This window comes from Melospiza georgiana, chromosome 5, assembly GCF_028018845.1.
Source record: "Melospiza georgiana isolate bMelGeo1 chromosome 5, bMelGeo1.pri, whole genome shotgun sequence".
NCBI classification, from domain to species: Eukaryota; Metazoa; Chordata; class Aves; order Passeriformes; family Passerellidae; genus Melospiza; species Melospiza georgiana.
The window spans coordinates 13,602,920-13,628,576 of record NC_080434.1 but is presented as its reverse complement, the minus strand read 5'-3'; the positions used below and the strand labels follow the sequence as shown (position 1 = coordinate 13,628,576).

The following is a 25,657-nucleotide window of genomic DNA, read 5'->3' as shown; positions in this document are numbered from 1 at the left end:
CTGGTCTGACTAGTGTTTACGGCTTCATGCAGCAAGGTTTCTGCCCAAGAGCTACTACATTGGTAGTCCACTAGGTACTCATCTCCTTGTTCTCCTAGATAAACTAACTATATTTTTAGTATATTGTGATTCTTCTTAAACAAGTTTTTAAAAGTTACTGGTCTCCTTAGATTTTTTATTTCGCACACTGGGGCCAGGTCTTTCGATTGTACAAAGGGCTTTAAAATACATGGTGCTGTATAATCTTTTTTTATTCCTTGTATATGATAGCATGATGGACTGTGTTATTTCCAAACTGGCTTTGGCATATTGTCTCTGCTCAAGACCCCTGTTGTAAAGATCATACCTTACCTAGAGAACTGTCTAAGAATCCATGTTCAGGAGATTAATGATACAGCACTGTATTTATTAACACTGACGCCTGGAAGGACTCAAAAACACACAAAAACACCCCATTACTGAAAGCACTTCACTGCCTTTGAGAAATGAACGCACAAGAGCAGAAATCTCTGGGATCACTTTGTTGCCCAGATTCGCCCGTTTTTTGGGGACATTTTTCTCCCTAAAAACTAAGTGGTTGCATGGGTACAAGGAACAACTGAAGCATTCTTGCGAAGGCAGCCGCTGCACGGGGAAGTGCCCTACAGGTTCCCACGCAAGCAGTACGCGCAGGATGGGCACGAGCAGGAACGAGCCGGTACCCGGGCTGAGCCCCGGCTCCGGGCCGGGCACGGGCAGCGGCCGCCCCTCAGCCCCGGGCGGCGCCGGCCGCGGCCCCCGCGCGGCCCTCAGCTCCCGCGGCCCCGCCTCCGCCTCTGATTGGCGGAAAGCGCGGCGGCCGCGACCGCCATTGGCCCCTCGGGCAGCGGTCGCGCTCGCCATTGGCTGCCGGCGGGTGCCACTCGGGGCTGCGGCGGCCGGGGGAGGCGGTGAGGCGGCCGGGCCCATCCTCTGCTGGCGGCGGCGGCGGCGGCGGCACCATGGTGAGCTCCGCCGGGCCGCCCGCCCTGCCCGGGGCCGGGCCGCGTCCGCTCTGCCGGCACCGGGCCCGCGGTGGGAGGGAGGGGGCTGAATCCCCTTGGGAAGCGGGCAGCCGGGCCCCATAGCTTTGTTTCGGGGGAGATGGGTGATGTTTCGGTGGGGTCGCTTCCCGGCGGGGTGATGGGCAGGGTGGGGTGGGATGCTGCGCGGCGGGGGAAGGGGCTCCCCTGCCGCCCGGGGCCTGACCGTGCCGCCGCCTCGTCCTGCCCCGCAGTACGGCTTCGTCAATCACGCCCTGGAGCTGCTCGTCATCCGCAACTACGGCCCCGCCGTCTGGGAGGACATCAAGTAAGTGTCTGTGCGCGTCCGTCCGTGTGTCTGTCTGTGGATGCGCGTCTGTGTGCGCGCCCGTCCGCGGGGGCGCGCAGGGCCGGGAGCCGTGCCGGGTACCGGGTACCAGCGCTCCGTGTGCCGGGCCGAGTACCGGGTAGCAGCGCTCCGTGTGCCGTGCCGGGCGGTGAGCGGGCCGCAGGGGCTGGCAGCGGCACCGGCACAACAAGCAGCGGTACCCGCAGCTCCGCGGGCCGGCAGCGGCGCCCAGGACGCGGCTCCCAGCCGTGACAAACCAGCGCGGCTCCTGCCGCACCTCGTCCCGCTCACGGCCTCCCTTAACGCCTCCAAGACCCGCCTCGATCCATCTTTCCCGGTGCCCAGGAGCCGCAGCGGGGATGGCAGTGAGCCCCCGGTTCCCTCAGATAGGGAGTGTGTGACAGAAGTGCTGTCCTGGCATCAGGCCACCAGGTGAAACGTGCAACAGTTGCATCCCTCTGCATCCCTGAAGGAACTAAGATACAGTGTTTGTTTAATAAACACTGTGTGAAAATAGTGTCGGGTTTTGGTAACGTCCTCAGCTCGAAATCAAAACAGTCACTGATTATTTAAGAGGATGTACATATGTAAGGATGTAGGTAGAAGAATGGTTTTTGGCTTCATTTCTTGAACCTGGTTTCTTGAGCCCAACCCTTGCTTTTCTGGTGGTATAATGTTTTTCTAAGGAGCTGACTGCCTTCACTTTAAACCTTTGATCAGTTGTGAGCTTGCACTAAAAGTTTTAAATGAGTGTGCAAACAAAATTCTGTTTACCTTAAAAATAGTAGTACGAACCACTGGGCAAAACTACAACAAAAATTTTTGAAAGGTTGTAAAAAGCTTACAGAATTGTAGGCTTACTTCATCAGGCTTTAGGCAACATGTGGTCAGAAGAAATGGTTTAATATGATCTCTTAATAAGGCAGAAATCGATTATCCAACTTGGATAAAGTGCTCCTCTTTCAGCTGGACGCCTTCTATATGCCTCTGTTGCATTTATTTTAATATGTCAGTGTTGATGTTGATTTTATGATATGTTGCTGTTGTCTTAATACAATTCAAAAGGCCAGTTTTGGTTGTGATATTTTTGTTACCATGACATATTTTTTTTCATAAAATCATTTGTTAAGAGTGTGGTAACCTTGCACAGTACCATGAAATCAGAGAATCATAGAAATGTTCTCTGGAAGGGGCCTCTGGAGGTCATCTAGTCCAGTTTCTGTTCCAGCCTGGACTGGCACCGGCACTAGATCAGGGCTCAGCTATGACTTTTGTCTAGCCAAGTCTTTAAAATGACCAGAGGTGAGTGCACAGTTGTGGTTCAGCAGGCATTCATTGTTCTATTGATCCCTGACAGGTATTCTGTAAACTACTGTTTGCAAATACAGTTCTGTGCATAGCACAGATGAACTTTCAGTGTGTGCCACAGAGTTTTGTGCTATAAGTAAGACATTTATTTTCCTTACATACTAAATGTTTCTAAACACAGTGATCTACTTTGAATTCCTGAAAATGTTTGATTTTCTAAAATGACATATATTAATTAGGAGGTGATAAAAATAGTGACACGTGCATAATTTCCCATGAAAATTAAAATAAATAAATAGAAGAAAAATATGTATAAAATATGATGTTCACTCTTTCTTGCCATGGCATCCCTTACCAAGATGCCTTTAAGTATCATGAACCACTTATTGTCCAGATTACTCACTGAATATGTATTTGTATTTAAGATCAATCCATCAGAGAAGATACAGAGTTTCATCTTCTAGCATGAGACCGTACTGCAGACTGCCAGAGCACAGCCATAATTCCTGATGCGTCCTGTCTCTTTAGATTTTGGAAACACCTGATGGAATACTGTAGATAACTAAAGCCCATGAGGAATATTACTCATATAACATTTTGGAGAAGTCTAATAGAAATATACAAAATACTTTTCTAAGGTCAGCTGTGATAATTCAGGAAGCTGGTACCTCCTGTTTCTGCTTTTCAAGTGAGAAACATTTGTGTCTTGTGGCAGCCCAGCAGGTAGGCTCTGCTGTTAGCTCACAAGAAGATGGCTCTCTGGAAGGAAACCAGCACGACACCACCCAGCAGAAAATTGGAATGTGATCCCCAAGAAGGAGCCAATGCATTTGCAGCAGCTGCCATGGCTCCTTGTGTGGAATTGGTCACCATGGGGTATTTATTCAGCAGGATTCCTCAGTTGTGTATCCAGAGTTCAGAAACCAGTAAGCCAACCCTCCCTGGAACACATTCTGGTGCTGCTGATTTAGGGAATGGTAGTGTCAGCTGGTAGCCAAGTGATGTTGATGAAAAACTTGGATGTTTTACCTTTTATAAGATAATACAAACTTCTTGCAAAGGCTTTTTTTGTTAGAACTGTTAATCATTTAGGAAACAGCAAGAAAATACAGAACAGGGTTGTGGCATGCTGAATTGGATCAGTTGAATCACAGATGACTGGAGAAATAATTATTGAAGTCAACAGTCCTTGGCTGTTTCAAAAAAACCCAAGAGGAACTTTTCACTGTTAGTAAGCTTGAATTTGCAATATAACTTCATCATTTTTGTGAAATAAAGAGACCTCTGAGTAGTTCAGTACATTTCTTATCTAAACTTTTTTGGTTTTTTTTCAATATTGAGCTGGTCATATACTGCTATTTTGTTCTCTCTGAAGTCAGCACAGAAGATGTGAATCAGCACTGCAGAGTGGTGGGTCATGATTGCTGAGTGATTCTGAAATGCCAACAGGTGAATTTGTACTTAGTGTTGATAGAAGGGGAAAGAAAACATGAAACTAAATAAACTGAACTAATGAAATATGGTCATTCTTCAAATAAAGTGAATTTTAGAAAGTTAAATGCTGAATTGAAAGGGTATTCTCCATCTGACACATGGAAACTCTTTTGTAGCTTGTTCAGTCAAAAGAGGTGTTGAATGAAGTTCTTACATAGAGAATTTGGATACCCAAATAGTTGAATTTGATGCTCTTACAAGAGTGGTGTTTTCAGTGCCATCACTTACTGTTACCTGAGTTAGCATGATGATTTCAAGTCTCTGTGCCTGATATTTTTTTCATTTTTCAGCATTATTGTAAAACCACGATCTCATCAGAAAAAGATTCACTGGTTTTTAATGACCCAGAGTGGAATTCTTGGGAAAGTTAGTTAGATAGAAAGTTCTCCATGTTATTTTCACCCACTTCAAAAAAAAAAGCTTAACTGAACAAAATACTCTTTTACACATCATATAAAAGCTAACTAAGTTAATGGAAAAATTACAGTATATACTTTGATACAGGGCTTGACTTTCCTAAAGAACTAGAATTAAAATGCTTGACACACAAAATGGTTCAAAGCCTTCTATTTCTGAACCAGCATTCTGGATCCCAAACAGGTTGAATTTAAAATAAGACTAAGAAAGCTGGCATATAAGTAATGAAAGTTAATCTTGATTTATGATGACTTTACTCATTTTCCAACAGCAGAGTCTCAAACTTTTGCTTCTCCTTAGGGTTTTCTCTGACTGCCACTTGCAGAATTAAGAATTTGAACTAATAAACAGGGGTTTTGTTATGAAGCCCTAGAATCATTAGAGGATTTATCCAGCAAAGCTGGATGAGCAACAGGGAGTGAGAGGAAAGTCCTCCTGTAGCTTCTGAATTGTGCAGTAGCAGAAGTTTCTTGGTGGAAAGTGAAGATGAGTTACTAGTTACAACAGTTAACCTAGAACTGTTAACCACACTGTTGCTGAGAAAACAGTTTTCATTTGTTCCTTCCATGCTTAAGGGAAAACCTCTTGTGACTCCTTTATTTTGTACTTGTTCCATGCAGAGGGCTGGTTTAGACTGTGTGGCCACAGTTGCAATGGCTGGTTCTCAGGGTGGTTCTCAAGATTCCTTTGGCATTAGATATCTTCAAGTCCTCTGCAGCCAACATAAACTCCAAGTTGTCAGGCCTGGCCGTTCCCACATACATGCAATTGTGGCTCCTGTCTGTTTAAGGCCAAATTTGTACTGCTGGGTGGTGTGGTAGTGTGTGCACACAATTGTAAGTAGTGCACATGGAATTACTGTCCATGTCCAAAACAATGCAGAGAGATTACTCACATTGTCAAAATAAATGAAAATTTCCAGGGCTTAAGAAATTGTATTCCCTACTATGTTTCTATGGCGGGCATGTTTTTATGGTGTGTGATAGTACATTTTTGAAAAGAGGCCTCTACCATAAAATCTGAACAACAGGTATCACTTATGGCTGAGCTGAACAGCCAATGTATGTGAAATTCTGATCACTCCATTCAGCAGTTCTAAGGGTTTAATTGTGTGACAAGCATTGACAGGGATGTCTTCTTGAAACAGCTCCAGGTCAATGTGTGGGAGCTAGAGCAATGCTGTCAGCAGGGAATATGTACAGAGTCTTTTTTCCTGTGTTTCCCAACACTATTCCTCTGTGTTTGATTAAATGAATAGAGGATTTTCCCACGGGCTCCTAAATCTGAATTGAGGCCAGGTTAGATGCTCAAATTGTGACACTTTCCAACATACTGCCAAGAAAATGAATGAGAACTCAAAAATCTAATAAAGAAATGCATTAAAATGCTTCATTACAAACCTGTAGAGTAAATTAATATTTTCCCCACACAGCTATATGAAATATCAGGACTTGGGAAATGAAATGGCACAACCAGTCGACCACAGTCTTCATCTTCCTTCATCTTCCTTCATCTTCCTTCATCTTCCTTCATCTTCCTTCATCTTCATCCGTTTTTATGGTAGAAGTTCCCACAAAAATGTGTAGTGTGGAAAAAATTTTTCCACTGGAAGTTGAAACTCAGTGTTTACTAAAAGTAGCTACATAGAGGTGAAAACACTTTTAATTTTGGTTCTGGAGAAGTGTTGAAACTTACACAGTAGAAAAATCAGCAATTTTTGCCCCTTTGCTGTCTGTACTTTAGCATAGGGATATATAAATCAAGTAATAGTCTTACATCCCTGGTGCTTAATGTAGAATTAAGGCCTCTGCTCCTGCCTTTGCCCTGCTTTGTCCTTTGGAGGGGTTAGGATGGCATGTGCTCTCCACACTGTTAAATGCCAAGACTCCAGGTCTGGGGAGCCTTCTGGCCAGCACAGACTCTGCAGGGACCCAGTGGTCTGGAAGTGCACACTATGGAAGAGCAAAAGCCAATTGCTTCTCCTAGGAGGAAGGAAACTCATTCCCCAAGTTTCACAGATTATCACCTACCAAGGCTCCAGCCTCTTAAAAGCTTTTTTTTCTGTAAATCTCCTGTTATGGTTAAAATGGTGAAACACTGAGGATTGAGTAATTGGCCTGGTGTAATGTGGAAAAGGAAAGTGGAAAACCGCTCAGTTTCAAATTGGGTTCAGGTGGAGTAGAAGCTGTACCATTTGGGGAAGTGAAAGAAACTGCAGGGCCTGAAAATGAAAACTAAACAGACAGAAACTTCCACATCCCATTGGTGAAGGTTAACATAGGTCAGACTGTAGTGACTTGGTGTGGCTTTTGCAGTGAAATGTAGGTGGTTTAAGAGTGCATATTATGGGGTAAATTTTCAAAGGCATTCCTAGCAGTTAGGTTTATTAGTAGTGTTGTAAATTGCCTGCTTAAGTCAGGAAAGGTGGATGCTTTTGTTAATTTACCTATCTAAAAATGGTACTCCACTGATTTCCCTAGCATTTAGGTAATTAGGAACTCATTGACAGGATGTGCTGTTCTGATTAAATATATTTGTAATATATCTAGAATTTGCAATTCTAAAATAGTAAATAATATTAATAAATAATATAAAATTAATATTAAATGCCTCTGAAAAAATATTTTATACTTTTTTTTACAGGAGATGGACTTGGAATGCATTGTTTTGTGGGAATTTCTCACAGCAAAAATTGTCCATTTTTATACTACTTAAACAAAGCAAATAATAAAAACCTTCTTTAGTTGCAGAGTGAAGGCCTTAGCTTGGCTTTCTGTGTCTCTATGCTGTGTTCAAAATGTCACTTTGTCAGAGATTTTTTTTCTTTTTAATATTATATCAAAACACAACTTATATTTCTTGACAAATCCTGTGAGAATTAAGATTTTGACCTACTGCTATTGCTTAGCACGGTGTTCAGGTGTAGTAATAGCTCCTACTATAGTGTAGATTGCTTTTCAGAAACCTAGGAAAATATGCACAACAGCTCTAGTGAAAATTTCTTTTACGTTGCAATAGCAAGCTTTTAAAATTAGTGGGAATTTAGATACTTTGTAGGGCTGATGCTGGCAGGCTGTAAAGTCCATGAATGTTGTGTTTTAAGCATAAAAAGTGCTGAGTATCTTAAAAAAACAGAACCATTGATCACATACTGGGCACCCTAAGTGAATTAAACCTTTTTGATCTGCGGTGTTCTTGCCTATTTTAAATGGAAATGGTATAATTGGCCTCATGAGATTGTTGGAGACCTAATTAATGCTTCTGCATGCAATTAGTGGAGATCAATTCCACAGGAAAACTTATTAGAAAGGAATAATTCTCTCTTCAGAACTGGATTTGAAAACTGCTGTAAATCAAGTCTGAGATTATATATTGAGGAATGGGATAAAACAAAACACAAAATAGTTATGCTTTAGTGGAGTAGCATGTAGCCTCTACTGAGGGAGCTGGAGGCCTGCAGGAAGAGGAGCAGCTCTTGTGGGCTCCTGGGTGTGGGTGGGATGCTGTGCCACACAGGCCTGGGAACAGGCAGGGAAATGTTGCTTGGAGCAAGCTGCTCTCATGGTGCTGAGTGCGCCTGAGTCCATCTTTCCTGCTTTCACTAAACTGCAAAGGAAAATTCACCAGATGCTTAAGGCTCTTTATGAGATGTGTTTAATTTCTTTGTAATTGTTCTGGAAAGTGTTTTTCCAGTTTTGAGCTGACTGTAGTTTCTATATATAGGGCAGCCCTTTAGAAAGCATGTAAAACAGTGCCATAGTCTGTAACAGTCTGTCTGCAGTGATAACAGCATCACTTCTGGTGGCAGAGAAGTTGGATAATCAACAGCTTAGAATGTAAAATTTTTGGAGAAAATCTATTTGTGTCTCTAGGTACATAAGCAAATAAATATTGATGTGCATGTGTATGTGCATATTAAGTCTACATAATCACCATGTGGCCTGGGCAATAAAAATGCAATAAAAATGCAAACTAAACAGCAAATAAGAATCAAATATCTGTACAAAATGTGACTGGGGCACTTCAGTTAGTAATCATCTGTAGTGGAAGCAAGTGACAAAGCCGTCCAGTTCTCTTTGGTATTTCTTGTCAAGGGGTTGATTTGCAGGAGAACCTCAGTGCAAACCTCCTTGTAAATTTCTAGGTGTAGGTTTTGGTGTGTCTCAGACTTCAATTTTATTTTATCCTATTAAAGCCTTTTTATTTATCCAATTAAAGCCTTTGGGATTTCTCCCATCAAAATGCTGCCTTTCCTGTTCGTTTCTTCTGTACTTCTCCCCCCAGGAACTGTAGAATTCTGGGTGGTGACCAGGTGAGTTTTGGAGTGTACCATGTAGACCCACATACATACCCGTGTGCTGCAGTGGGGGCAGTCAGTCCCTGTGAATCCTCTTTCCTTCTTTGTTGAACTGCTAGGAGCTTGCTCAATATTTCCCTTTCCCAGCCCACAACTAATTATTGTGCTTTACAATTTACTTGAACTTACTGGTTCTTTCATGCTCAAGTGTTGCAGACATCCTGTGTTAATTATTTTAGCTCTCTTGTCACAATGCACGCTGGTGAAAGAAATTGACTGTTTCACTATAGTTTAGATTGTGAATCCATTCTTATTTTGGATCATGTTGTTTTCACTTGTAAATAATTGCAGTGATCTGTTAAAAAGCAAGAAAATGGAGGTTTTGCTGCTTCTTTCAGTACCATGTGGGTTTACCCAGTGCTGAAGGCAATGTTCTGTTCGATCAATCTCAAAAATTTTGAAAAAATACAGATTTCCTACAAATAGATATGAGAAGGACACTTTGGAAAGCCATTAGTGGTGAAATCACAGTAGATGATTCTTTTTAATCCATACCCCTTTTAACATTATTGAGGTTTTATCCAGAAAACAACATTTATTTTTGTTTCTGTTTTAAAGTCCTTGTTTCATACTATTCCAAAGTTCTAATCAGTATTTTAAGATTTTTTTAAGTGGTTCTGACTAGATGATTCTTCATGGGTAGGGAGGTTAATACTTACAAGCTTCATAGGGTCAGAACACTATAATTCCTGCTATTTCAGTTCCTCACAGCGGAAGGACCTGCTTGAAGGTCAGGAGTTAAACTCAGTGGATGCCAAATTATTTAATTCCTCTGGGAAAGGGCTGGCTAAAATGAAATACTGGCATGTTATGAAACTTGGTGTGTGTGTTCTTCCAGAATCTCTCAGGTACTTTGCAGTTTTCCCAGAATTAAGTGCTTTTAGATGTGCCAGGATAACAGGTGTTATAAACACATCATTCACTCTTGTTAATGAAATGCACGAAGGAGTATTTTGTAAATACCATTCTTTTTATTCCACTTACGTAAAAGGAAGCAAAATAATACTGGCTTTATATTTTTAATAATATTTTTAGTGTTTGTAGTAGCAGCAAGGAACTTGTACTTTTGTTAACTGTATCTTCTAGTATTATCTTGTTTTGAAAACCTACATTAAACACTCCCATATCCAGCCTGTAAAACTGGGAAATAGCTCAGAACTGTGAAGTCTATAAATACACCTATTTATTTTACCCAGAACATCATTTTCCTGGACAGATTCCCATTTTTATTTAATCTTGTAACTTAATATAATTTATGTTCTTCCCAGCTGGGTATTTTAAAATATCCTTGGACCATCCAAAACATGTACAAGCCTGTTTTCTTTTTTTCCTTTTCAGAATAGAGGCTCAATATTTTTAATAACTTTTGTAAAGCGTCTTTGTGAAACACATGAAAAAAAGACTCAAAACAGTTTGAAAAAACAAGTGTCTGTGAAGTAATATGAGCAGTGAGTTTGCCATTTTAATGTAAACGAGATGCAAAGGCAATGATTCTGGGTCCACAGATACCATCTTTGGGTCTGACCCATGTAATCCTGTTTAAGAGTGCTACTCTTGGAACGGAATTAAACTTGACATGCTCCTATCAGTGAGATCAGAACCATGCTGGGTTTCTAAGTGCACTGGAGTTATTTTGTCATTAAGATTGTTTTGACTGATCTCTTCAATTTAACGAGCACTTTTCCATCCTTGGTACACCAAGAATACTGAAGCACAATGGTGGCAAAAGTCCCAGCAGAAACAATATGAATCATGGAAGAAGTCCTGGAGGTGGTCTTGGAAGTAGCTGCTGTTTTTGGTGTGTTCAAGGTGACACACCCAGTGCACACACTCTGGGCTGAGTTTTGGTAGGAAGAGATCCAGTTGAGCTTTTGGGACACTGGATGATCTCTTAAAGTGACACCAGCAGCTTCTAAGCCATAATGTTATATCAGAGAGAAGCCTATGCATTTTCAGGATGCAAAATAATTGTTCATACAGGCTTCTACCACATATTTGTCAATACTTGCCTCATGCAAATGGAAAGGGTTCTTCTTCTTTAAGAATTTCTTAAGATTTCACCTTTTTGACTGGTTACAGAGGCAGGATAGCAAGTATGACTTCACAGGAAAAAAAAGTGTTGTCAGCAGCAATCTTCCTGAGTACGATTTATGCAAATTCACTTTAAATACTACAGTCTCACTGCAAAACTACATTAAAACTCACCTTGTGCAGAATGGACTATGTATAAGTAAGACCAGGCAGATGTGACATCTTGCCCAGCTGTGTTGTCTGTAAAATCTCCAAAAATGGCAAAAGAAACCCTTTCTACATCAAACCTCTTGAGATATAAAAATGTGTGCATCCTATGGTTTAAACATCTGAAGTGCAGCATCTGTTCTGATTTTAGGAATAGTACTTCACAGAATGCTTGTCCACACATAGCATTTCAGCCATTTCTGTGAATTATTAACATCACCTTTGAACATTAGTAGCGTGTTTACAAATACTAAACTAGTTGCACAATGGGAAAGATTTTCAAAGAGACCATTGTACAGAGATGTATCACCTGCAATGCTGTTCTGTGCTGCTAAATTTTTGGGGGTGTTAGCATGACTGATGGAGGAAAGGCTGCTTTAAGACTTGATCTTGCTTTCATCTATTCAATGGGAATTTTTCCACTGATTTCAAGGCCAAATCTTTATGTGAAAAATATCCTCTGTATAGCTGTTATTTTCCATGGTGCAATGGTTAAGGTTCTTCTCTTGCCCAAGTAAACTGCCTCACATTAACCTGGATAATAGAAACATTCTGGAGGAAAACAAAGCATTTTAGAAAAGTCTGTGCTGGAATCTTTGTTTCCCACAATTGAAATAGCTCTGAGTAATCATTCAGAATTAGTCTAGAGTAAATAAAAGGGCTGCCAGACTGTAGAAGTTAGGGCAGGCATGTCATAGGATGTAAGTTTTAACATGAAATATCCCATCTCGTGTGACAGGAATCAGTTTGGGAAGAGCATTAAAATCCTGGGGTATTTCAACATTTTGAACATAAATTTATAGGGGAGCAAACCCTACACTTTTGTCTCTATAAATGTAAATGAGACATTAATTGTAAATTCTGTTCTATTTGACTTGGAACTTATTTTGAAAGAACAGCCATATAAAAGTTAGGAGTTTGCTACTGTAATACTGCTTCTTCACTAAAGAAATAAGCCGGGCTTGGGAATTTGCCAGAGCTTGTTGCTTTTGGCTCATTTCCAGTCAAGTTCTTAAGAAAGCTACCAACATGTTATTGCTGTTAATGTCTTTGTGATCAAACACCACAGTCTGCAGAAAACATTAGAACTATGCTAATTTCCTCCCACAATTTTATCTGGTCAAAAACTGTAACTTAAGATTGCAGCAAAACATTTCAAGGGAAATGCTACAGTTTTTTGTAAAGCTATGGATTGTGAAGTTTTCTCTAAAATGTGGTCAGCCAAATACAAATGTAAGGAATTACAGGTTATGGACAGCTGACCCCAGCAGCTCTGCAAAGCTGAAAAAGCAGCCTCACTCTTAACATCAATTCTAATTATGACACTATCATATATTTCTTCCTCTCGCCCGTGTTATAAAACCATTTCCTTAGAGCAAGTGCAGGCAGCTTTGAGAAATCAGGTAGGGTCAGGTAATTAAGTGTGAAAACTGCAGCCTTGGGGAAACAATTTGAGGTGTCCACCTGAATGACACTGCCCGGTGTCCTGGGCTGCTGGAGGTTGGTCACGGTCAGCCTCTGGTGCTGGTGGCTGTGATGCTCTCTCACACAAGTTCTTTAGAGGCCCTGCTGTTTTGAAGCCTTGCTGAAGGAGCAGTGCCTCTGAAAAAGTAGGATTGCTTTCACTTTGCAGTGGCCATTTTGGATAAACTCACAGCAGCATTTTCCCATCACATATAGTCTTAAGAGTAGTGTTTCAGAGAGAAAGACTTTTGGAAGCTCTCACTGCTGTTAGATTACTGAGGGAAGCAGAAAGGTTTCAGAAGCCTGTCCACAATCACTGTGCCTATGTGTGGTCTGTATGCAGAGCAACTTCTGTGAAAAGGTGATGGAGCAGACAGGGAAATTCATCTAGCAGAAAAATAATACAGAAAAACAGATGTCTAACTGAATTTTATTTCAGCTCAACATGTGTCTAAATTGCTGGGATGCCCCAGCACAACAGATCTCAGAATATGAAGGAATGGACTTGGAATGGAAGAAGAAAGTTCTGAAATTTAGTAATTTTCAACTATGCATCCTAAAAAGGCAGTTTATCTTTCGACGTGGTCTTTGATTAGCCATTGTCATGATATTTGCCATATTTGTAGAACAAGCAGAGAAATTTTTTCCTGCATGAGAAGTAACTAAGAAGTGTAATCCCCTGCAGGAGTAAATATTTACTTTGACAAATTTTCTAGAAAATTTTGCTCAACTTAAAAGTATTTTTAGTGGGAAATACATCAGTAAGGCTACAGAGAAGATGGCTGCTGAGTGATCCAAAGCGTCTAGAGTAAACTAGTAAAAAAATAGTTAAAATAATTAAATGGAATAGAATGAAATAACTGAAACACCCAGGGGTGATTTTAAAAAGTGGTGTCTCAGAGAAATCGCAAATGTTGAAGAAAAACTTTGACAAAGTAAACTAAAGACAAATAAAATAAGAAAAAAAGAAGCATGGCTTGGCACAGAGAAGTAAACAGGAAAAGTTCCAGTCAATGTAGTTGGAAAAAAATGCAAGAAGTTTTGAAAGAGATACCAACATCAAACTGGGTAAATTTTTCATAGAGAAAATTCTCACACAGAAAAGCTGTGTCTACTGAACTGTGTAAGTATGCAGTATTTTTGAGGATGTTCATTGCTTTTCCAGATGTGTGTATTATCCTTTGTGGTTTGGCTCAGATCAGAGAGACTAAAAGAAAGCACAGCACGTATCAGAGATGTGGGAAAGTTTGTTCACCCTTTGCAAACATCCCTCCAAACTGTAGCTGGCTTGTTACAGACCATGTTATGAGAACCAAAAAATCAAGATGGTTTTCTTTTCTCATATTCATTTCAGTTCTGTTCTTAGGAGTTGTAAACTTTACCTTCCTGTCCCTGATTGATCTCATGTTTCAAGACATCATTTCCCACCTCTCTTCCTGCTTAAGACCCTGCTTAATTAAGGTTATTATAATATTTTTCATGTCATTGGATAGAGAATGATGTTTCTTTTAGGTGGAATGATGAGGTACATTTAGTCACACCTCCCCTATAACCTTGTCATTTTTCTTTAGGAAAATTGCTTAGCTTGTGTTCAGTTCATCATTCTTGGAGTGAGTATAAAAATGATTATGTCAAGTAACAGTTTCAATACTTCTGGTATTAATAAAGAATATATTTTTATATATTTTTAAAATAATATGAAAACAGTGTTGTGTAATTTTTGGACAGTGGGAAGAATGTGAGGAGCAAGATTAAAGGAAGATGAAGAGGAATAAGAAAATAATGGGTTCCAGATATCCATTAAGTGAACAGATTACCAAAGACTGATGATTACAAACTGGAGGGTTAGATGACAAGTCATTTCACTTAATTCAATAAAATACTGCCATATGAGATGGGAATCAGTCCTTCCCAGCAGTACCATTTGCCATCTAGCAGTTTTAAGATCAACCAGAGTACTTAATTCTCAGACCTCTTCCCTTTGAGTACCTCAGGAGATATTTCTATTTCTATGGATGGATAATTCCACTACATCTGTAAGTGCTTGAATTGTTCTGCAAGCATTATTATTTTGTATTAATTTACTTTTAAAATCAATTACACCATTTTAGGAAATTAAAACCTGAGTTACAGTCAAATAATTTGATTTTAATTTATGGGTGATTATGTTATGATAATGGAGAGAAAGTGTTTGATATAGAGGGGATGCAGGATTTTACATAGTAGATTTAGAATTCTACTTTTTATAGGTCTTTATAATTCCTCTGGTGACCCAGAAAAATTCAGAAGTTAGAAATACTGGCTCTGTAGGCTTGAGCCATATCTCAAAGAGCATTTCTTTGTATTTACTCAATTTACCAGTCATACTCTGGTAAAAGGTCTTCATTACCATGGTACTAGTAAATAATTGTTTACTCATTGTCCTCTTTAATTTGTACATTAGAAAAATAATTATACTACTACCAAGTTGAGGAATGTCTTGATTTGCATCCCTTGTCCTTAGAATTTTTTAAGAACCTACCTCATAATCTGCTTTTTTTATAGTTTTTCTAATTGTGAGGGTATTTTTCTAAAGAGCAACATCGTATACTGATTGGTGTTTTTTTTTGGTGTGATGCAAGATGTGATTCAATAATTCACTTCAAGGCTTTCCTGTGTCTTTGCCCTTCTTTTGACTTCCTGAAATGAACTGCAGCATAGAGATAGATTTAGATGAAAGGGTATAATTTCTTTTTAATGAGGTAGCTGTGACCCTCCACCTGCAAATACAGTAATGATGCTGTGATCATATTAGTTTTGCTGAGCCAAAATATATTCTAAGTACATCAATTAGAGCATGAGTACTTACAAATGTCTCACTTCATCATTATTTCTCCAAAGCACACTATCTCTGTAGAGAGTCATGGTAGGCAACACCACAGGAAGTGAGCACCTATTTTAAAAAGCACACTGAGAAAGGAGGCTGTGCTCATTTTCCAGATGAGGACTTCAACAAACACGGCACGACTTCATCAGAGAACACGGCAGGCCTCTCTGCACATCTCCTCATTTGCTGAAGAAAAACGTGCAAGGGACATAAGAGCAAATGCAGAATGCTGCTTTACATGAAACTGGGCAGAGCCAGGGCCATGTCCATTGGCATGCTCTGTGCACAGCAGGACCAGCCCCATGGGAGCTGCCTCTTCAGTGTCCTGGGCTCTGCCTGCCCATGGAGGTGCTCCAGGAGCTGGGACTCACCACTCCTGCAGCACCAGTGCCCTGGCTCCTGTGCCGTGCACACAGGGTAAAACAGGGAGGAGGGCACACGTGGGTCCTCCCTAGGAACTCACTTGTGCCAGAGGCAAAGCTTGGGAGGCACATTCATTGTCTGGGGGATCAACTTGTTTTCCTCAGTAAAAAAACAAACCCTACAGATTTGTGCTGCCTTTTGGACAAGCTGCTGACTTGATGTTCAAGTTGAAGAGAATAGGAAAGGACATGAAAAACAAAGCAGTCATTTTGTTTTGGTTTTTTACTTGGAGTAAGTGTGCACAGGACATATATATGAGTCTTGTCTTAAACCTAGGGTAGAGAGTTGTTTCCTTTAGTGAAGAAATGTGTATTTTTATTCTGCTTTAGCTAAATGGTGACATTTTACACGTGAGAATAGATGTGTGATATGAGAACAAGGCCTTGCAAAATCCTAGCATCCTTTTTCTTCCTATCTGCTTGGCGTGTGCAGAATTCTGAAAAAAGACATTTGATTTGGTACCTGCATCTGTATTTTAAATTCCTCTTTGGATGTATGTGCAAATGGTTGTTAGAAACATCCCACACCTTTTGTAAATAAAGTGTAATTAAAATGTGATGGAATGAAAAAGCAAAAAGTGTTTAAAGAGCCCATCATGGGATGCATTATTGGATAGTCTCTTATTTTAAAATGCAGATTGTGTCTTTACTAGTACAGCAACTTCTCTTTGAGGCTCTGTACTGAAAAATCATGTTTATTTTCTTGTAGCTAATTATTATTTTCAGAACACTTGTGGTCTGAAATATTTGTATTGTACACTAATGACTGGGATATGGAACAAATTTATTTCTAATTTTCTGTCTTAAATAACTATACAGGCTTCTTTGTTTTAAAAGACTTTTATCCATATGGTGCTTTTCCCTCAAGCAAAAAGATTTTATTCTATTTTCTTTTTAGGAAGGAGGCGCAGCTGGATGAGGAGGGACAGTTTCTGGTCAGAATAATTTACGATGATTCCAAAACCTATGACCTCGTTGCAGCTGCAAGCAAGGTCCTTAGTAAGTAATGCAGATATCTTCTTTACCTATTCATCACAAAAAAGGTAATATCCTCCTGCCCCCCAAATCTGTGCAGCAGAGAGGAACAGGATTTAGCACAGGGGAAGTGAAAATGGAGTATTGGTCACAAAATTTTTTTTAAATCTTAGGAGAGAGAATTGTATTTCTGTATATCTCTAAGAAAAATGTACTTATTTTATTGCTTGAAATTATTTTTATTATTTCCAAAGTATTCCATGTTAAACTGAAGAAATATACCTCATCCACACAACATGGGCAGTGTAATGAGCAGTCGTGAAGTAACAACATCCTGCTGCAACTGCAACTTTCAACCACTGCTGCAAGAGCAGTGAATGAATAAATGTATGAATGAGTGAATGAATCCTTGATCTCTGCTGAAGAACAGTGCTGAGTCACAGAAATGCTTGTGGCATGGACACATTTCATTTAGTTGCATATCAGCCATTGATTTGGGTTGCATTCATTTTCAATCATTGCAACTCTGGTCTAGAATTTAAAAGATAGAATTATGCCCATCAGCATTATTTTATCTGCAGGCCCAAGTGCGGTATGAAATTGTTCTGCATCAGTAATTAGCCAAGAATCTATAAGACTGATGACTGTAGTAATGCTGAATTGGAGCAGCTGATGTGGTTTCATGCTATTGTAAATTGGAATCAACTCTGCTGAGGCAAGCACTACTAACAACCAAGTTCCTTTATTTTCAGGAAGTGATTCATTTTTCTGTATCAAAATCTAAATGCTGTACATGTGTGAAATGCACAGTGTGGTGAAATAGTAATAGTAATTGGCAAATCTTAATGAAATTCCTCTATTGGATGCTCTTTATTTGCCATATGAACCCTGAATCTTGCTTTGTTCTTGACCTACTGGATCTGGATAGTGTTTAGGTACTGTCTTTCTTGTTTTTGAATGCAAAAGTAAGGAAATAAGTGCATGAAATACAGTGTTTGGACTGAATCATATTTTCCTGTTTTAACTAGATTTAAATGCTGGGGAAATTCTTCAAATGTTTGGGAAGATGTTTTTTGTGTTTTGTCAAGAATCTGGTTATGATACAATTCTACGTGTCTTGGGCTCAAATGTCAGAGAGTTTTTGCAGGTAAGAATTTTTTGCAAAAATGTTTCATATACCAGACAGAATTGTTGCCTAGTCAAAAGAAATTTAATTTGAAATTCCAAAGAGAAATTTGCATCAGGAGTATTCATATGCAACTGATTGCAGGGGTGGTCTGTGATAAGTAGACTTACCTTATTTATTGTAACAGAAAATGTGATCTTCAGGTTTTATGATCTTTCTTCTGTTATCTCTGATTTATTATAGATACTGGATATTTCTAATAGTGTGTTATGTACAGAGCAAGGGCTCATAACAGCTTATCTCTTGATATTGTCCTTCATCCATGAACTGAGGATGGGATACTGCAGAACAGCATGATACTGCATTATAAACACAAAATTAAAATGATTCTTTAATAGCATGGAAGAAATGTAGAGTCTTCTCTAGAGTGTTATTTCTAGGTGTAGAAAAATGGCCTTTTTGTCACCTGAAGATTGTTCGCTTCTGTAAGCACTTTGTATTTAAGATTTGTGATCTACATGACTCTTAGAGAGAACTGTTTACTGTAATGAGGTTAAAAGAATTGAACTGGAGAGTGCCCAAAAGCTAACTATCAAAATTCTTGATTTTCTCTGAATATATAGGAGCCTCTTGTCATCTGTACCCTTAAAATCTCTCCAGCATTAAAGGAAACAGCAGAATCATAGTTTGTTGGATTACTTGAATATTTACTTCTGTGTCTCACTGCCCCAAAACCTGCATCATTCCAGAGCATCCTAGATGCAGTCAACCCAGACTTCTTGTACAAATCCCACAAACTGTAGTTGCGGGGCAGAACAGTGTATGTGGATGTTCCAACACATCATGGAGCAATCTGTAAACCACTGTGGGATGTGACATCCTTTATATTTCATAGCTTCATTCACAGGCTGCCTTCAAAGCAAGCCTTCAGATACTTTGGTTTTATACAGGAGTAACTTTGGTTGCTCATGTATGGGCCAGAAATACAGATTCTGTTTGCTTTCCCTCATGCCCTTTTCCAGATACTTCTCTTTTCATTCCGTACCATGTGTGCTGGTGGAAGGACTGGACATGGTTGTTATACACACCAAACATCTACAAAAGTGGAAACAGCTTACATTTATATTCTTCTAATGACAGTATTTTAAGTTGCTTTGTTTGAATTTCAGTGCTAACAGATGACATTGGCTATTATATACTTCTCTAAATGTTAACAGGATTAATGTGTTAGTAGCTGTGCCAGAAGTGTACTTTTTTAGCTTTTTATTGCAATGGAAAATCAACACTACCTGTGATTTATTACTTTTGCATCTTCCAGCAGTCATATTAGGTCAGGAAACGACTTTATATACCTGTTACAAAAATAGTGCAGATTGGGTTTAATGTCCCAAACTTTTCTCAGATTCTTAACATAGTAGAGTTTCAAAACGTGCTTCTTGAAATGTATACGGAGTCTAGGATATATACAAAATAATTGAGAACTGCAGCTTTTTAAAAGATATAAAAATAAATCTCACATTTATATTCCATTTCCTTTGACATCCCAAGAAAATTTCATTTATTCGTAGTTGAAACACAGGTACTTCAAGCTTCATGAAAGAGGAAAATAAAAAGGGCAACTAAATCAAATATTTATACTTTATGTGAAAAACTCAAGCATGGAAAATTTGCAAATGATGTTGAAAGACACTGTGCCAAAGAGAAGCAATGTGAAAAGAGGTACCCCCTAAGAAACCCAAAGTGTGATTTATTTTCAGTTTAGTAACTTTCTATTGAATGAAAATCAAAGTGGTTAGTTCTCCCATTTAAGGAATTGTTTACATGGCTGTTTAGACTTTCATACTTGCAGTGCATTGAAATTCAGGGGATTAACTCCTCCTTTAGATAAGTCTCCAGGTGCTGTGTACCACACAGCACTGAACAGCCTATCTTTGTATTTCAGGTGCCAACCACAGCTCTCACTTTTAGACAGACCAGAATCAGCCCCATTTAGTTTGACTGCTTGTTCTTTCCTGGAGATTCTCTTGTGTTTCTCCATGGAGCTGATCACTGTTCTGATCACTCATAGCTCTGGAATTGTTCTTTGGTCCCAGCACAAGCTCTGGCATACATCTGAGCAGTCTAGGAGCCAAGAATTCAGGGAGAGAGCTTGGCCTACTATGATCTGTACCTGACCTCACCTCTGGCCCACAGCATGTGAACATACAGGAAAAAAAGACATTCATTCTTTCAGAATCTGCAATATCAATTTGAAATGGATTGAGCACAAAAAAGAAATAGGAGTAGGAGTAACAATGACAGTGTCTGGGTCTAGGAGTGGTTTCAGCTCCATGATCTGGAAAAATCTGTCTTCTCCTTGGTTATGTCTCGGAGAGAGGTTTTGAATACAGTGAGCTGTAAGTCCCCACTCTGGAAGATTAGAGAGTAAGAGCTGAAGGACACGTCACATGGACTTCACCTGTGACACTGCTTTGAGAGAGTTGGCCATAAAGGAGTGGAAGGGTGGCAAAGTGGTTTTGCAGGATGGGGCTATTTCCAGTTGTTAGTCACACTTGTGCCAAATCTTTACTTTAAATGTTGATACTTAGGCAATCATTTTACAAAAATCCTGTCCTTGACATTGGTTGTTCCCTGTTTGAAATTCTTCAGCTGGTGACTGTGTAACTGAAAGATTATTGTCTTTTCCCATGTATCTCCCTGGGAGTTTTTCTCCAAAAGGTCAATATTTCCCAGCTGTTTCTGAGGCATATCTGCTGAAACTGGAGCTCTGCATCCATTGAAGGAGATGGTGGGGCAATCTTTCAGAGTCATCTCTCTTGCTCTTTTCTCATCCACACTCTTTCAAAGCAGTCTCTTCCAATTTCATTGTCTTGAACCCTGCAAAATTCTTACAGAATTTGCCTTCAAGCATTATGTCTTTTTGTCAGTGCCCACTAACAGCTGGAATGAATTGACACCCAGATTGTTGCCTCTTCATGTTCTAATTTGGAGATGTTGATATAGCAACAAAAACATGAATTTGAAACAAGCTGAAAAACTGAAGGAGGAAATTCCAGGCTAAGTGCATCCCACGGAATTCATTGCTAAGAGTGTCATTTTGTCTGGAGGTCTCCGAGAGAAAAGGCAGCTGTTCAAGCACCTCACAGCTCACATGAAATCAAGTTCAGTGTGCCTCCACAAATTGATGATCGACAGATGCTCATGAAAGGTGGAGAATTTCCCAGACAGCACATTGAAAATATTTTCACTTCACTTCCTATGTTGGCAGAAAACAATATGCAAAGCCTGGTGGTAGCAGTCACTTGCAGGGCAGTGAGAGAACAACATTTAAAATATGCAGTAATGTTCTGGACTTAAGATGCAAAGAGTTGTGTGAATTTTAGAGGATAAATAAAAAATTGTGGGTTGCAGCTCTATCCTGCAAACTAGGTTTCTCTTTCTATGCTAAATGTACAGTAAATGGATCCTTGATAATTGCATCACAATCAAAGTTGAATCAAGTGTTGTAAGTCTAATTTTGATCTCACTGTTCTCTCTAATATCCTGATTAGGTATGCCTAAGTTTATAATTTAGCTTTCCTCTCCATATCACAATTTGTCTGGTTGAAATTTAAAGTTAAACATGTGAGATATCTGGGAGAATAGCAGGGGGAAAAAAAATCTCTTCCCTTTTTTAAACAACTTTTCCTGATAAATTATTACAACAGCTGTGCTATTTCTGTTTATTTTGTGGAATTTTTCAATTATTGTCAAAAGAAAAGATATATTTAAGTTTGGTCTTTCAAGCATTTAAATCTTAACTTTAAAATTTGAAATTTGTCAGGCCCTGTAAACTTGATTTTAAGGTGTCAGACCTAGGCTTTTTCACTGATAATAAGGACAAAGATTTATGTTTATTCAGACATGCTTATTTGTATTTGGCTCCTGAACTCATATTTGAAGAGTAGATTATAGAGACAAGAACTGGAAGGAATGAAACTGGGTGAGGTACCAGACCGAGAAACACACAGAAGGTCTTTAATCATCTGAATGTTTCAAAATACAGCATAATCAAGCATGACTTCCTATTATCTGGAGTAATTTATAGTAGTCCTTATTTTTATGCCATTCGTTGTTCAAATGTTGCCATGGTGGATAGAACATTTTGGGCTACCTGAAAAGCCTGCTGTGATGGCAGGTCTACAGAGAATAAGGCAAATGTGTAGAAGTATGAGCACTAGGAGAAAGGGGACATTCGGATTGGACAAAATATGTGCTTACTTTCTTCATAAATAGTGAGTGAATGCCTTATAATCATGTTTTTACTTTCTTCTTCCAGAACCTGGATGCTCTGCATGACCACCTTGCTACAATTTACCCGGGTATGCGAGCCCCTTCCTTCAGATGCACGGATGCAGAGAAGGGGAAGGGACTCATTCTGCATTACTATTCTGAAAGAGAAGGTCTGCAGGATATTGTCATTGGCATCATCAAAACAGTAGCTCAACAGATCCATGGTACAGAAATAGACATGAAGGTAATGTCTGAAGATATATACTCATTGAAAATTTATGTCAATAGGAAAAAAACAACAAAATTAAAGGTGAAGTGATGGCAAACAGTAATTTTCACTGTTGCTCTCTTCTGTGAAGAAGTGGCATGACTCTAAGGAAGAGCCATCATCATTTGTGTTGCTTGAAGGACACAGCTATGTGCTGAGAAGGCCAGCTCTAACTGGCAGCCAGACCTGACTGGGAACAGTACAGAGCAATATCCCCTTATTCAGAAAAGCACATGTAAAGAAATTAATACTGGCTCATTTAGGGTGCTTTTTTCCCCCTTTTTTTGATGTTTGGCATATATTTCTTACTGTCTACTGTGTTCTCTGAGAACACAGACATTTCCTCTTTGTCCTATATTCTTAATTTATGTGCAGACTGTGAGGCTGATCTTCATTGGTGAGGCCTGGGCAGCAAGCACTGTTTTCCTCCCAGCTAGCATGCCAAGTTCTGGCCAGAAAAAATAACATGTTTGTCGGTTTCTTGCTGTCATTGCATGGAAATGTGACTGGATATGCACCTAGAGCCCCAGAAGTGAAAAAAATGTTCCTCAGTGACAGAGTTAATGTAATGACATGATTGCTCTCTCGCTGGTAAAATGGGAAAGAGACTTCTTCTTTGCCCATATAGAGTAACAGAAAGATTTGATTAATCAGGTCCTGTATATGTAATAATATAAAATCAGAGTTTGGTCTAAGGTGTGGGGGGAGAAACAGAAAATGAAAGCTTTTTTCTATTAGAATTATTGAAACTAATATAAATTTTTTTTATCAAGTAGAAAAGAATCTAAGCAGATACACCAATCAATCTTTGGGTTTTTTAAATATTCCCTAGTCATACTACATTTCTAGCAGTTTCATTGTATGCTCTCTGAGAAAATCCATTCATTATTTTATCACAAAAACATGATCTTGCTCAGGTAAGAGATTTGCAAGCAATCCAATAACAAAGATATTTTTACTGCTGTATTGAAGTATTTGCCTTTTAGATTTCCTGTTCTAAGCTAGCTCAAGTTTATAGTACATGTCTAGTTGTGTATAGTGGGTGATATACTTGTGTCCTTGTTTAGATTCTATTTTGTAGAAAGCCGCAGTTCAAACTTTGCAGCAGGTGTTGGTAATCAGATACAGAGGGATACAACACAATCAAAACAATCCTCTTTTTAGTTCCCTGTTTATTTGAAGTGTTAAGATAGACAAGGAGCACCATGTTGGAAAGTTGGCTGCAAAAGTGCTGAAGCTGTTCCTTGACAAGCATTTCTTTTGGTAGCAGCTTAAGCAGTCCCTGTTCTCTCAGTGCTCAGGTTTGTCTTCAGCAGCTTCTTCAGCTCTGCTTTCCAGCTGGTGTCAAGTTATAAAATAAACTATACTGAGGAAGTGAACTGGGTTCACTTCCTCTGTATAGTTTTTTCCTCATATTTTTTTTTACCTTTATGTGTTCCTTTACATGGTTTAGTGTTCTGTCTCTCAGAGGTCCACACAGAGGCAAAAGTGATCCATGGGGCAGAGGAGAAATCTGGGTTGTCCAAAGCATCTAGCAGCACAAACTTTTGATAAACTGTCCTCTCAATCTGAAGGTTACTTTGCTGAGAAAATTGTATTAATATCCTAGAACTTCTCACAAATAATATGTGTTCTAAAGAGGTTTAAATATTTATTATGTATTTACTTCTTATATTAATTTGACTGTTTTAGGCTTTTCTGGAAATTTTACAGTTGTACTGTAAGTAAATAGGTATTTAATACTATTAGTCAGACCTACTGTAAATGAATGCAAAGTCTAATTTCAACCTACACTGTTCTTCTAGACTGTCTGAGGTAGAAGCACATAGGTGCCTAAAAATAGTATTAAACTCTAAACTTAAGAAAGTTTATATTGTCTTATTTTGTCTGTTACCCCAGTTTTAAACTTCTCCCTGTTAGAATGTACCCTTAACCCTGAACATTTTCATGCCTCTCCTGATTAATGAAGCCTGTGTCTTGACATCTCTAGGACATTGCACACTGCTGTACTCCACAGGTACTCAGAAACTTCAGTGTAGATAAGGAGAGAATTTATTCTCTAAAAATGATAAAAAATAAAACCTGAAATTTGCAGCTTATCCACAGATGCTGAAGCCTTCCTCTGTTACTCCACAGGTCAGATATTAATCAGGAGTGGTATGGAGTGAAGGTTTTAAAGTAAAGTCTGGCATTGTAATAAGTAGGTAGCTTCACTGTTCAAAATATTGAGAATAGGAGAATAAATAGACCAACTTATTTCATCTCCATTCTTTGCCTCATAATTTAGTGAGTTAATGCTTTTGTGTTTTAGTCTGTCAGCAATGCATTGTTTGAAACAGCACAGCCCAGAAGAACAATGGAATTGCTTTTAATTCCTTCAGGTTTTGTGGAACAATCAGTGCCTCTATGGTAAAATTTTTGTTTTGAACCTAATTATCATTTTGCTTAAGGAAGAACGGGGTTTTTTAAAATCTGATAAAAACCTCAGTGCCCAGCTCAAAGTTTCCAATGTTATTACGGGAGTCATCTTTTGACTTGCAGAAAAATTCCGACTTGTCCTTTCAAATGTCTTTATCCAAACATCTTACATGACAGTCCTTAGTATAATGTTGATATTTGCAATTTGATGTTTAATACTTTGTTATCCACTTTTCTTCTCCATCTGTTTTAAAGAAATGCTTATATAAATCTGCTTGAGAGAATACATGCTTCTAATTCTGTATTTCCATGAAACTTTGGTTGAATTTGTCTAATATATTACAAGTCTCCGTATAGGTGGTAGCAGAGATTAATTGGTTTTGATAATGCTGGTTTTGTTTCATTAAGTGGTTAGATTTTTTTTCATGGGTTACAGAATGGCTGAGGTTGGAAAGGACTTCTGGAGGTCATTTTGTTCAACCTCACCTGCTCGTGCCTGGCCACCTAGGGCCAGCTGTTCTGGGCCATGCTCAGACATCTTTCAGCTATCTCTAGGGATGGAGACTCTGCAAATTCTTCAGACAACAGGTGCCAGTGCTCCATCTCTCTCATAGGAGAAAAGTGTTTCCTGATGTCCAGACATGTCCTGTGTTTCAGTTTGTGCCCATTGCCTCTTGTCCAG

General features: G+C 39.2%; 1 protein-coding gene across 1 annotated transcript in view; it reads left to right on the top strand.

Annotated features, from left to right (window-relative positions):
* Positions 1 to 907: 907 nt before the first annotated feature.
* GUCY1B1 (guanylate cyclase 1 soluble subunit beta 1) overlaps positions 908 to 25,657 on the top strand; it is a 41,953-nt gene continuing 17,203 nt past the window's right edge. Inside the window, exons 1-5 of the mRNA XM_058024493.1 lie at positions 908 to 983; positions 1,256 to 1,329; positions 16,815 to 16,915; positions 17,920 to 18,038; positions 22,336 to 22,533. Of these exons, the coding sequence (XP_057880476.1) occupies positions 981 to 983; positions 1,256 to 1,329; positions 16,815 to 16,915; positions 17,920 to 18,038; positions 22,336 to 22,533 (495 nt within the window). The 5' untranslated portion in view covers positions 908 to 980. The remainder of the gene's footprint in view (positions 984 to 1,255; positions 1,330 to 16,814; positions 16,916 to 17,919; positions 18,039 to 22,335; positions 22,534 to 25,657) is intronic.